The sequence below is a fragment of the Gopherus flavomarginatus genome, chromosome 5, assembly GCF_025201925.1.
Source record: "Gopherus flavomarginatus isolate rGopFla2 chromosome 5, rGopFla2.mat.asm, whole genome shotgun sequence".
Taxonomy (NCBI): Eukaryota; Metazoa; Chordata; order Testudines; family Testudinidae; genus Gopherus; species Gopherus flavomarginatus.
In genome coordinates this window covers 152,980,283-152,992,569 of record NC_066621.1, presented here as the reverse complement: position 1 = coordinate 152,992,569, position 12,287 = coordinate 152,980,283, and the positions used below count along the sequence as shown (strand labels likewise).

Below are 12,287 nucleotides of genomic sequence, written 5' to 3'. Positions count from 1 at the left end.
GGATGCCGCTGACAGAGGCGTTACTGCAGCGCTACACAGCTGCATTCATTTGCCTTTGCAAGATAGGAGAGACGGTTATCAGTTGTTCTGTACCGTCTGCCATGCCATTGTAAATTGGCGATGAGATGATGGTTATCAGTCGTTCTGTACCGTCTGCTGCTGTCATGGGCGCTCCTGGCTGAGGTCGGCCGGGGGCGCAAAGACAAAAATGGGAATGACCCCCTGGGTCATTCCCTCCTTTATGGTTTATCTAAAAAAAGAGTCAGTCCTGCCTAGACTATGGGGCAAGTGTGCCAGAGAACCAGTGTACCTGAGAGCACAGCCGCTCCGTGTCAGATCCCGCAGAAATGATGAGCTGCATGCCATTCTAGGGGGTGCCCCTGCAACAACCCCACCCATTGCTTCCCTGCTCCCCCAACCCTCCTGGGCTACCACTGCAGTGTCCCCCCATTTGTGTGATGAAGTAAAAAAGAATGCAGGAATAAGAAACACTGACTTGTTAGTGAGATAAAATGAGGGGGAGGCAGCCTCCAGCTGCTATGATAGTCCAGGCAGGACATTAAACGGTGGCGGGGAGAGGAGCCCAGCATCCCGCTGCTATGATAGTCCAGGCAGTACAGAATCTTTTCTTTACACATGAAAGGAGGGGGCTGATGGAGCTCAGCCCCCAGTTGCTATGAGGAGGACGGTTAATAGCCGTTCAGTACCATCTACTGGGAATGACCGGGAGTCATTCCTGTTTTTACCCAGGCACCCCTGGCCGACCTCACCTGAGGCCAGGCAGGAGCACTCACGGGCTGATGATGACGATGGATAGCAATCATATTGTACCGTCTGCCACCGAGGAGGGGAGGGGAGAGGGTGCTGCTCTTCATTGCCCCAGCACCGTGTCTACCAGCAGCATGCAGCAGACATAGGGTGACATATAAAAAAAGTCAAGAAATGATTTTTTCCCCTCTTTCTTTCACCGGGGGGGGGGGGGGGGGGGGCGTAAATTGACGAGCCATACCCTGAACCACCCCAGACGATGTGTTTGACCCTATAGGGATTTGGAGCTCAGCCAAGAATGCAAATGCTTTTCGGAGACTGCGGGAACTGTGGGATAGCTGGAGCCCTCAGTACCCCCTCCCTCCCTCCATGAGCGTCCATTTGATTCTTTGGCTTTCTGTTACGCTTGTCACGCAGCACTATGCTGAGTCCCTGCTGTGGCCTCTGTCTGGAGATTTTTTCAAATGCTTTGGCATTTCGTCTTCTGGAACGGAGCTCTGATAGAACAGATTTGCCTCCTCATACAGCGATCAGATCCAGTATCTCCCGTACGGTCTATGCTGGAGCTCTTTTTGGATTTGGGACTGCATCGCCACCCATGCTGATCAGAGTTCCATGCTGGGCAAACAGGAAATGAAATTCAAACATTCGCGGGGCTTTTCCTGTCTACCTGGCCACTGCATCCGAGTTCAGATTGCTGTCCAGAGCGGTTACAATGGTGCACTGTGGGATTCTGCCTGGAGGCCAATACCGTCGACTTGCGGCCACACTAACCCTAATCCGATATGGTAATACCAATTTCAGCACTACTCCTCTCGTCGGGGAGGAGTACAGAAACCGGTTTAAAGAGCCTTTATATCGATACAAAGGGCCTCGTTGCGTGGACGGGGTGCAGCGTTAAATCATTTTAACGTTGCTAAAATCGGTATAAACGCGTAGTATAGACCAAGCCAGAGAATTTGGTCTGCAGTCTGTCACTGCCTGGTGATTATACACTACTCAGGAAATGCTTAGTTTTACTTTCCCAGGTTGAATTTGCCAGGCAGCCAATTAATCAAAAAATCCTCCTTTAAAAAAATAAATTAGGGATGTTAAGCAATTAAAAATTTTTGATCACATGATTAAAAAAGTTAATTGTGATTAATCGCGCTGTTAATAATAGAATACCATTTATTTAGATTTTTTGGATGTTTTCTACATTTTCAAAGATATTGATTTCAATTACAACACAAAATACAAAGTGTATGTACAGTGCTCAGTTTATATTTTTATTACAAATATTTGCACTATAAAAGTATTTTTCAATCCCTCCATTGCAAGTACTGCAGTACAATCTCTTTATCATGAAAGTTGAACTGACAAATTCAGAATTATGTAAAAAAACCCTGCGTTCAAAAATAAAAATGTAAAACTTTAGAGCCTGCAACTCCACTCAGTCCTACTTCTTGTTCAACCAAGTTTGTTTACATTTGGAGGAGATAATGCTGCCTGCTTCTTGTTTACAGTGTCACCTGAAAGTGAGAACAGGTGTTCTCATGGCACTGTTGTAGCCAACATCACAAGATATTTATGTCCCAAATGCCTTAGAGTCACATGCTCCTTCATGCTCCAGCCATCATTCCAGAGGACATGTCCATGCTGATTAAGGGTTCTGCTCGATAACAATCCAGAGCAGTGCAGATCACTGCACGCTCATTTTCATCACCTGGAGTTAGATGCCACCAGCAAAAGGTTGATTTTCTTTTTTTGGCGGTTCGGATTCTATAGTTTCTGCATCGGACTGTTGCTCTTTAAGACTTCTGAAAGCATGCTCCACACCACGCCCCTCTCAGATTATGGAAGGCACTTCAGATTCTTAAACCTTTGGTTGACGCTGTAACTATCTTTAGAAATTTCATATTGGCACTTTCTTTGTGTTTTGTCAAATCTGCAAGGAAAGTGTTCTTAAAAGAAGTAAAATGTGCTGGGTCATTATCCAAGCCTGCTAGAACATGAAATATATGGCAGAATGCAGGTAAAACAGAGCAGGGGACATACGATTCTCTCCCAAAGAATTCGGTCACAAATTTAATTAACGCATTTTGTTTTTTAAACGAGTGTCATCAGAATGGAAGCACGTCTGCTGGAATGGTGACTGAAGCATGAAGGGGCATACAAACGTTTAGCATATGTGACACATAAATATCTTGCAATGCCAGCTATAAAAGTGACATGTGAATGCCCGTTCTCACTTTCAGGTGACGTAAATAATAAGCAGGCAGCATTATATCCCGTAAATGTAAACAAACTTGTTTGTCTTCACGATTGGCTGAAGAAGTAGTAGGACTGAGTGGACTTGTACGCTCTAAAGTTTTACACAGTTTTGCTTTTGAGTGCAGTTATGTAACAGAATAAACCCTACATTTGTAAGTTGCACTTTCATGATAAAGAGATTGCACTATAGTACAGTGACTCCTCACTTAAAGTCGTCCTGGTTAATGTTGTTTCGTTGCTGACCAATTAGGGAACATGCTCATTTCAAGTTGCGCAGTGCTCTCGTATAACTTTGTTCGGCAGCCGCCTGCTTTGTCCACTGCTTGCAGAAAGACCAGCCTATTGGAGCTAGCTGATGGGGGCTCAGAACCAGGGTGGACTGGCAGCCCCCTATCATCTCCCTCTGCGGCAGCTGGCCAGCAGGCTATCAATTGCCGGCAGTTCTGCTGTCTTTCTCCACACTGCCATGTGCTGCTCCTGTCCGCTGCCTTGGAGCTGCTCCTGGGAGCCTCCTGCTTGCTGTGCAGAGGTGGGGTGGGGAAAGAGAAGGACTAATATCAGGGTGTCCTCCTCCCCCCTGCTAATCCCATCTCCATAGAGCAGGGGGACACATGACAGGGCTCAGGATGGAGGGAGCTTGCTGGCAGCAGCTGCTGTTTCAACTTGCTGATCTACTTAAAAAGGCAATGTACTTAGAATGGGGTCAGCATACTTAAAGGGGCAATGCACATCTCTCACACATGCGCACACACAGGGGTGTGTCTCTGTCTGTCATGCTGTATCCCCTCCCTACATTTGTGCTTCCTTGTAGATTGTGAGGCTACATTAACAATGTGTTAATCCTTGAGGGCTCAGCTGAGTACTAATTCATCATTTAGCAGTAAGGTATATCCCACTTTCTTCCACCCTCTGACTTTACCACCTCAACCAAGTTTTGCCATCATCATTGCCGTGTACAGTATTAAATTGTTTAAAACTTATGCTGTGTGTGTATTGTATATGTCTTTTGTCTGGTGAAAAAAATTTCCCTGGAACCTAACCCTCCCTCTTTACATTAAGTCTTATGGGGAAATTGGATTCTCTTATCATTTCGCTTAAACTCGCATTTTTCAGGAAAAACAACGTTAAGCGAGGAGTCACTGTATTTGTATGAGGTGAACTGAAAAATTTCTTTTATAATTTTTAAAGTGCAAATAGTAATAATAATAATAATAATAATAATAATAATAATAATATAAAGTGAGCACTGTACACTTTGTATTCTGTGTTATAATTGAAATCAACGTATCTGAAAATGTAGAAAAACATCCAAAAATATGTAATCAATTTCACTTGGTATTCTATTGCCATTCTATTTTATTCTATTGCTTAACAGTGCGATTAAAACTATGATTAATCAGAGTAAATTTATTTAATCATGATTAATATTTTTGAGTCAATAGAGTAAGTAAACTGATTAAATCGTTAGCCCTAAAAAAAGTTTCTGATCTGATCAATCTGATCTGGATTTACTGAGGCAAACAAAAAAGTACAGCTGCATTTTAAACATGCAAGCGCATAACAAAAACAAATACGTAGTAAGTGAAGGTTTCCAACATGAAACTCACTCAATTTCAAAAACAGTAAATTTCAAAATTCATTTAAATGAATAAAATCTATGCTAAACTGCCTCAGAGTGATTTTCTGACCTACGAAGAAAGGCTGAAAAAACCCAGACGTGTTTAATCTGGAAAAGGGAAGAGCAAAGGGGTACACGATAACAGTCTTCAAGTACATAAAAGATTGTTACCAAGAGGAGGGTGATAAATTGTTCTCCTTCTCCACTATGAACAGGACAAGAACTAACAAGCTTAAATTGCAGCAAGCAAGATTTAGGTTAGACATCAGGAAAAGTCTCCTAACTGCAAGGGTATTTAAGCACTGGAACAAATGCCTAGCAAGATTCTGGAATATCTGTCATTGGAGGTTTTTAAGAGCAGGTAAGACACACCTATCAGGGAAGGTCTACATAATACTTCATCCTGCCTCAATACAGGGGGCTGGACTAAATGATCTATTGAGGTCCCTTTCAGTCTTACACTTCTGTGATTCTAATTTATGAGGTTTAAGAAAGAAGGAAATCCCACCATGGGCAAGTTATTCCATTAGGGGGTTTCCTGCACCTCCCTCTAAAGCATCCAGTACTCATCACTGCAAGAGACAGGAAACCTGACTAATGGCCTATACCCTGATCTAGCAAAGGAACTCTTACTTGCCCAAGACCTACCATTGATGTGTCTTAAAGGTCCTGCATAATTCACGGTTATTTTCCTTTATGAGGGATTGGAATCCAGGATCACAACTAAGGAAAGGGATAACTTGACTTAGGCTTCCTCCTCTTACAGAGTGGGACAGTCCCCTGAAGGGAAAAACAGAACTAAGAAAGACACTGATAAGAGAGTAACACTTGGGCTATGGCTCTAGGTATTATGCCCTTCACAACTGGTGCATATGGAACCCACTGCAATGTGTCTTTCCTCAACACAGCAAATACGAATATATTTGCTCTCCTTGGCACTTTTTGGGGGTTCACATCTATTGGGATTATTTATGTCTAAACAGAGAGAGCAGCATCACTTGGCATATACTTAAGCAGGGTGATTCTACTCCAAATGCTGCACTGGGGGATTGCAGAAAAATGGAGTGAGAAACATCTGATAAGCTATTGGTTTATTTTCTGCAGAGGATCAGCTGGGCAATGGCAACAGAAGAGAAGATGAAACGGTAGACAGGATGTGCCTCAATCATTAGGCTAAAGGATACCACAGGCTGTCCCAGGGTTTTCAAGCCAAATTAAGGAGAAAAAGGTCCTCTAAAATGAAAGCAGTTAAAAGGAACTTAACTACTTCCTGACTACAGGGAGAGAGGGAGATTTCTGCCCTGAAATTCTTCAGCCTACAGCCACCTTCTGCATATGGCTGGGGCCAGCTCCAATAGTACAATCTGGATTACTGATTTCTGGTATATAAACAATGTGCTTTTTTATAATATAGGTTAGTTTTTAAATACAGATTAATAGTCCATAGTATATGTTGTGAAAGTAATTAAGTCTCACTATTCTGCTATTAAATCTTTGCTTAGGATTTAGGACTTCTGTTGCTGATTTGTGTTAGCATCAGCCAATTTCTACAGTGCTCTCAATAAACAGTACAGCTATGAGTGATCATGAGAGGTCTAGTCTACCATCAGTTAGTATTAATGAGAGCTACATATGAGCCTTGAGAGGATAAAAGACTGCTTACTGTAGCACATTATTGTATCAATTGCAGCAGACGTATACAAAACATTTAATGAATTTATACACATAATATACCACTTTCCCAATTAACTACTCAGGGGAACACTTCCAAGCACAGGGCCACTTTCTGTAATTTCTGTCCAAAGTATTTTTAAATGTATAACAATAAAATTGTCTTAAAAAATTAAAAAAAATAATAAAAAACCCTAAAGGTCTATTTAATTAATTTTTATTTTAAAGACTCTGTACTTGCAGTCCTTGGTTTAATGGGAACTTGACAAATAGTGGCAAGCAAGGACAAAAACTAGAAAGTTAAGAATACTGAATTTTTGTTGTGCTGTATTTACCCAGAGCAACTGATTTTACTGCCTGTGGTAATTAGTTCAACAACAGTAATTTCAGGTGATCTTAAAAATGTGAAATGAGTTTGACTCACAGGATTTCCATCACAAAAGCAACAGACAGAATTTAATGCAACTGCAAACTACTCTGATAAAGTCCTGGATTGAGCCAGAATGAAAAAGGAAATATTTTATCTGTGAAAATGATGCTCCCATCAGGGCAGAATTAAGGTAATTGGCTGGACTTTTAGAGCCAGTTTAGACTGAAGTCATCAGCACTTTTCTTGACCCATGGACAGAAAACTTTAGTTTCAAGTGAGACTTTCAGATATAATAAAGTCACAACATGAAATGAGGCAAAATGGGGGAAATGACAAGAAATTCACCCATGAGTTTAGTTTTACATAGAATGCTGTGAATGGTACCATTTTTGTGATTCAGTAATAAACCGCAGAACCATCAAGCTACATTGAAAAATGGGAAAAGCAACCAGAGCAAATAATTGCTAGTAGCCATGCAAGATCACAGAATACACTAAACATTCATATTAACAGAAATCTGTTTCACAACCACAGTAATACAAATAAATAATAATGGTATGAACAGTCCAGGCAATATCTTACCCTCTTTCCCATCTACAGGTTTTGATACTTCCATATCGAAGTTCTCTTGCATTTGTTGACCTTTGAAACAATTGAGATGTTCTTGTTCTATTAGATTGCTTTCTTCTTCTTCTAATGGCTGCCATGTACCATCAATAAACCACTGCCCACGCATTACAGGAATTTTATCAGTTTCTAAAAAGCAGACAGGAGGGATTTAGCATTCAACATACAGAAATTGGCACTAAATAAGTACAAGAATTCAAAATTTGTTAAGTTTTGATAACAATCTAACTTTACGGTTGGAATCCTTAATGTGGTAACTGCTGTTGACTTATTACTAAAAAGTAACTTTTCCTTTGAGGCCCAATTCAATATTTTTAAAATGGTCCAATTAACATGCTGGCAAGAAGCTGATTTTTAGGGATTTCTTCAGTATGGAAGCCAGAGATTCTATTAAAACACAAAACTGCATTCTCACTAAGGGCCAAATTTTTAGTCTCACTCCAAACTCTAAATATGCATTAAACTATCTGTATTTACAAAATGAATAGCTGGGCATTCATCTTCCTAGTTTGCACACAAAACATCAGAGGCCTGTGCTGAAAGTTTGCACCCAAGTGTATCCTTATAGTCATTAGTGGCTGTTGCCCAATGTAAGTGGAGGATCTGCAGGTAGCAATCTGCAACCCCTTCCCATTTGCAAGCTATATTATATTCAAAGTGAAAAACTGCACACCGTAGTGAGAACTGTCACCTTGAAGCATTTCAGTGGGGGACAAAGGAGTTGGTGAAGAAGTGGGAAGCAAAATGTGCATCCTCTCCCCCTCTCAATATGAAGGGCTGGGACACTTTTACATAAAGGACACAGTGAGAGAACACAGTTTTTATTCCTTGGTGACCATTGTGCTGTTCTCTCCTATTCCCAAATCATTCACCTTAAATCTCTCTTACCCTTTCATCACTCCTACACACACTCTCTTTCAGACACCTACACCTCCTCCATGTCCAGGCTCAGAATTCTTCCTCCTCCTACCTCACCCATCAACATCAAGCTCCAACATCCCACTCTCCCTCTATTCAGAACGCTCCTTCTCCCAACAACACACATAGGCTTGCCAGTAATGGAAAAGCAGGAACAAAAACTGAAAAAAGCATATTCTCCTTCCTCATGGCTCAACTGATGTAGTGCCACAAAAACCTATATTCCTGGCTCCGTGCCTCCCCCTTTCCGTCTAATGTACTGCTGAGCCAGAAGTCCTCGGTGGATGTTAGTTGTCCTGTAGTCTTGGGATTCGAGCAGACCACGCCTCACCAGAAGTCTCTCAGAGGAACCAGGCGAGCCATTCTTCATTTCTTACAAAAGGTAGGCTCCAAAGAGGGGAGCTAAGAAAACAACTGGGGCATACATAGCTTGTGTATATACAACTAAACAAATTTAGACATGTTCTGCATGTCTGGGAGCTAAGAACTCTAGACAATGACAAAGAGTTCTTCAGAAAGAGGCTAACAAAGAACTTGGCTTCATTATTGAAAAGAGCTAGGCCCCCCTCGAAAGAGATTTTTTGGGAGAATGGAGAAAGCAGCTCTCGTCTGGACAATCTGTCAACAGCTGGGGGGCAATGAAAAGAAACAAATGGAGGCACAGACAAGGACTGTAAGGTTATCACCACTAAGTTTTCCCCTTTGTCATTAGGCATTCTAATCAACTGTAGTAAGATTCTCTGAAGAACTTGCCCACATGAGAATAAGGCAGATGTTCTATATTTTTTTCTTTGTTTTTACCGGTATTTTCTCCTTTTTGTTTACAAGATACCGCTTAGTTTTTCTGAGCTTTCCATCTAACAATACACACACTGCATAGAGGTATAATCCTTACAAGTTCATGGGAGAACCAAGAGGGCTAGAGCTCTCAAGCATTCTAATACAATCGCTATATAGCGCATACCTGTTTGCACTACACTGGAAAAGCTATTTGAAAAATGTTTTCACAGGAGGTTCACCAGAAGGAGAAGCTACTTCCAGAGCATCCTGAATGGCAACCACCTTCCTGTCTCCCTGTAGCAGGGACGTAACGGGAGGGGAAAGGAAAGGGGAAGAAATGCAGCTACAGCCACTTTGAGAGCAGAGCTTCAACTGGTTCTGGAGCAGCTAGGTATAGCTGGGGGTGGATGGGTGGTGATCCTGGGCTGTTGAGGCAGTCAGGGTGGAAGGGTGGCCTGCAGAGTTAGGCATGTGTGGGATAGCTTGGCACAGCTGGGGAGTGGGTAGAGCAGAGGGCCTGCAGCAGCTGGAGGATTAGTGACAGGAGCTTGTTGCAGGTGGCCTGAGAGGAGCCTATGGCTACAGTTAGCTTCCTTCACTTGGTGCTGCCAGCTGCTGAAGCAGCAACAAGAGAAACCTCTTAAAATGCCTGCAGAATATGCATCACAGAGTCCACTAGTGGCCAGGAGAACTGCAGGCAGTCCTGTAAGGCAGCAACAACCCTGTAAGTCCCAATTCCTCACCACAGACAAAACTCCTTCCCAAAACTCAGGCTCCAAACAATGCAGGCCTCTCTCACCCCCAGGTTCCCCTAGACAGTAGGTATTTCCCACTCACAGTCCCAGCACATACTAGTTAAACCCCTTCCAAGGCTCCCCAAAGACTCCCCAACTTCTGATGCTCCCAAACGCTGCTCCCCTTCTCACCAGAGCCCAACTCTCTCTGCTGCTTCCCATTCTGCCTCTCTGTCACCCATTATGCATAGAGTACAGCTTGTGAGTCAAGGCAAGCAAGGCTGGCAATATCATTCAGAAAACAAAAGCAGCAACTCAAACAAGTTGCAGCAACTCAAACAAGTTTCATCAAACTTATGGTTGCACAGCTCAGAACAGCTATGTGTAAGGATCAAAAGTTGTCTATGTCCAAGGTATTTTGTGTGTGTAAGAGAGAGAGATTGATTTGGGATTTGTGAGGAATCTGGTTAACCAGGAATACAAAAAATGTGAGGAAAACAGCAAAATTTCTAAAAGGGTGTCCTTTTAAACATCTGCTCTGCAAAAGATAGTAAATATTTCATTTGACATGCAAAATTCAGTTATCCTGTGAAAAGTTATTGTGCCATATCTGGACTATAAATTCAGGCATTAAAAGTGTGAAATAAAGGCATTCCTGGTCCTGTATAAATGCAAACTTTAACTATGGAGTCACCAATTACCACCTCCATAAAACAAGACTAGGGTGGGGAGCAAAAAGTGAATTTCAGCTAGTGGTGCCTCACGAAGCACTTATTCATTTTAAGCTGTGCTGTATTCCTCTATATTTTACACCTGTCAAATATATGTTTCATGATGGAATTAATTTGTACACACCTAGTAAGGCTGTTCTTTGCAAAAAAGGAATGTGTGTGGTAAAACTGAATTCACATGATGTGTGGGTGTTCATGAGGGAATACATTGTTGATAGAAGCCAAGATGCAACTATTCCATGCATAAATCTTTACGAGAAATTCTTCAGTTCTTCATTAAGTACTCTGATCAGATTACACTCCTTCCATAGCTTCTTAAAACTGTATGTACTTTAAAGGTGTAATCAGAACAAGTGATTTCACATTTTACATTACAGATTAAATGATGACAAACACCTGCTTTCAATTTTTAAGGACCCCAAACTTTTCAACTGTAATGTTCCTGCTCACAAATCTTCAAAACCTAAATTTTAAAATACAAAGTTTAATTTTAACATTTTCAAGCCCTTTCTGACAGAATTTCTCTTGGTGGTGTTTTGCTGCAGCTGGCTGTAACATTCAACAGCAGTACCCAGGCTATTGATGGGGCAGTGTCCCCCTCACAGACAATCTTAGTCAAGCAGGTGAGACTAGTTTTGAACAGCCAAAATTTGATTTTAAAAAGTTGTTAAGGTGACTTAATTTTGAAGGAAACCAATCATATTTCAGGTTCCATGTATGGAATGGGCATGAGTTCATGTGAGAGCATAACATTAAGTATCAGAGGGGTAGCCCATGTTAGTTTGGATCTGTAAAAGCAGCAGAGTGTCCTGTGGCACCTTCTAGACTAACAGATGTATTGGAGCATGAGCTTTCGTGGGTGAATACCCACTTCGTCGAATGCATGTGTAAACATTAAGTAAACATTCTATCTAAAAACACGTATAGACCTGAAGATGTTTTTTTGGTAGAGTAGGATTGTTGACTATGATTAGAGTAATTACATTCTGCTTCCCTAAAGTCCCAGTGAAGTTTCAAATGGAAGCAGTATTCTTTCTTTCTTCCTCTAAACTGCCGTGCAATACAGCTATACTCATACTACCCTGAGCTGTAATTGTGTCAGATATCACAAGGTAAAATAAGATAGGTTTGGTCAGTACTTCAGTGAGAGACCTGGAAGGAAAATCGAGATGCTACAGGAAATCAGTCAGTAAGTGGCAGTTTTCCTTCCGTGTCTGTAATGACATTATCCTACCAGGGAACACTGACTTTCAGATGAGAAACAATCAACCTTGTGACCACTTTTGATCACTGAATATTCTGTGGGACTTCTCACAAAAGTAGGAATGTTTGGTAAAGCTGATATGAAGTTTTTCATTAACATTTGTGCTTAATTTTCTTCACTGATACTACAGTAAAGAGTGTATTAGAAATGTTTAGACATGGACTTTAGTCCTGGTCAAATTCTAGTATGGATTATGATGTTCTGCTGACCTAAAATCTCCCTGCCCTTTCAGTTATACACGACAGTCTTCATTTCCTGCCTTTAAACTAGAGTGTAACAAATCCTGGATACTGCTAATCAGTGGTCATGTTCTGCTCCCAAAGACTGCATTTCAGTAGCGAGTGGACGATTAAGCAATGACACTGGATCAATTAGAGGACCAAAGAAAATAAAGTTGGGAAAACATTACAGGATTTTCTTTTTTTTTTTTTTTTTGGTCAGCGCTAATGGTCTTGGGGGGGCTGTGACTCCATGTCTTAGAGCTATGCCCCTGGCTCTGAATGTCAGAGTTCCTGGACTCAAATTCCAGGGATGCTTTGGTAGCTGGGATATC

The 12,287-nt window shown here is 41.6% G+C and overlaps 1 protein-coding gene across 2 annotated transcripts in view; it reads right to left on the bottom strand.

The window, feature by feature from the left end:
• Positions 1-12,287, bottom strand: part of DDHD1 (DDHD domain containing 1) — a 126,087-nt gene that overhangs the window by 90,794 nt on the left and 23,006 nt on the right. For both annotated transcript variants that reach the window (XM_050952548.1, XM_050952549.1), the window contains exon 2: positions 7,263-7,436. In XM_050952548.1, coding sequence (XP_050808505.1) covers positions 7,263-7,436 — 174 coding nt within the window. The remainder of the gene's footprint in view (positions 1-7,262; positions 7,437-12,287) is intronic.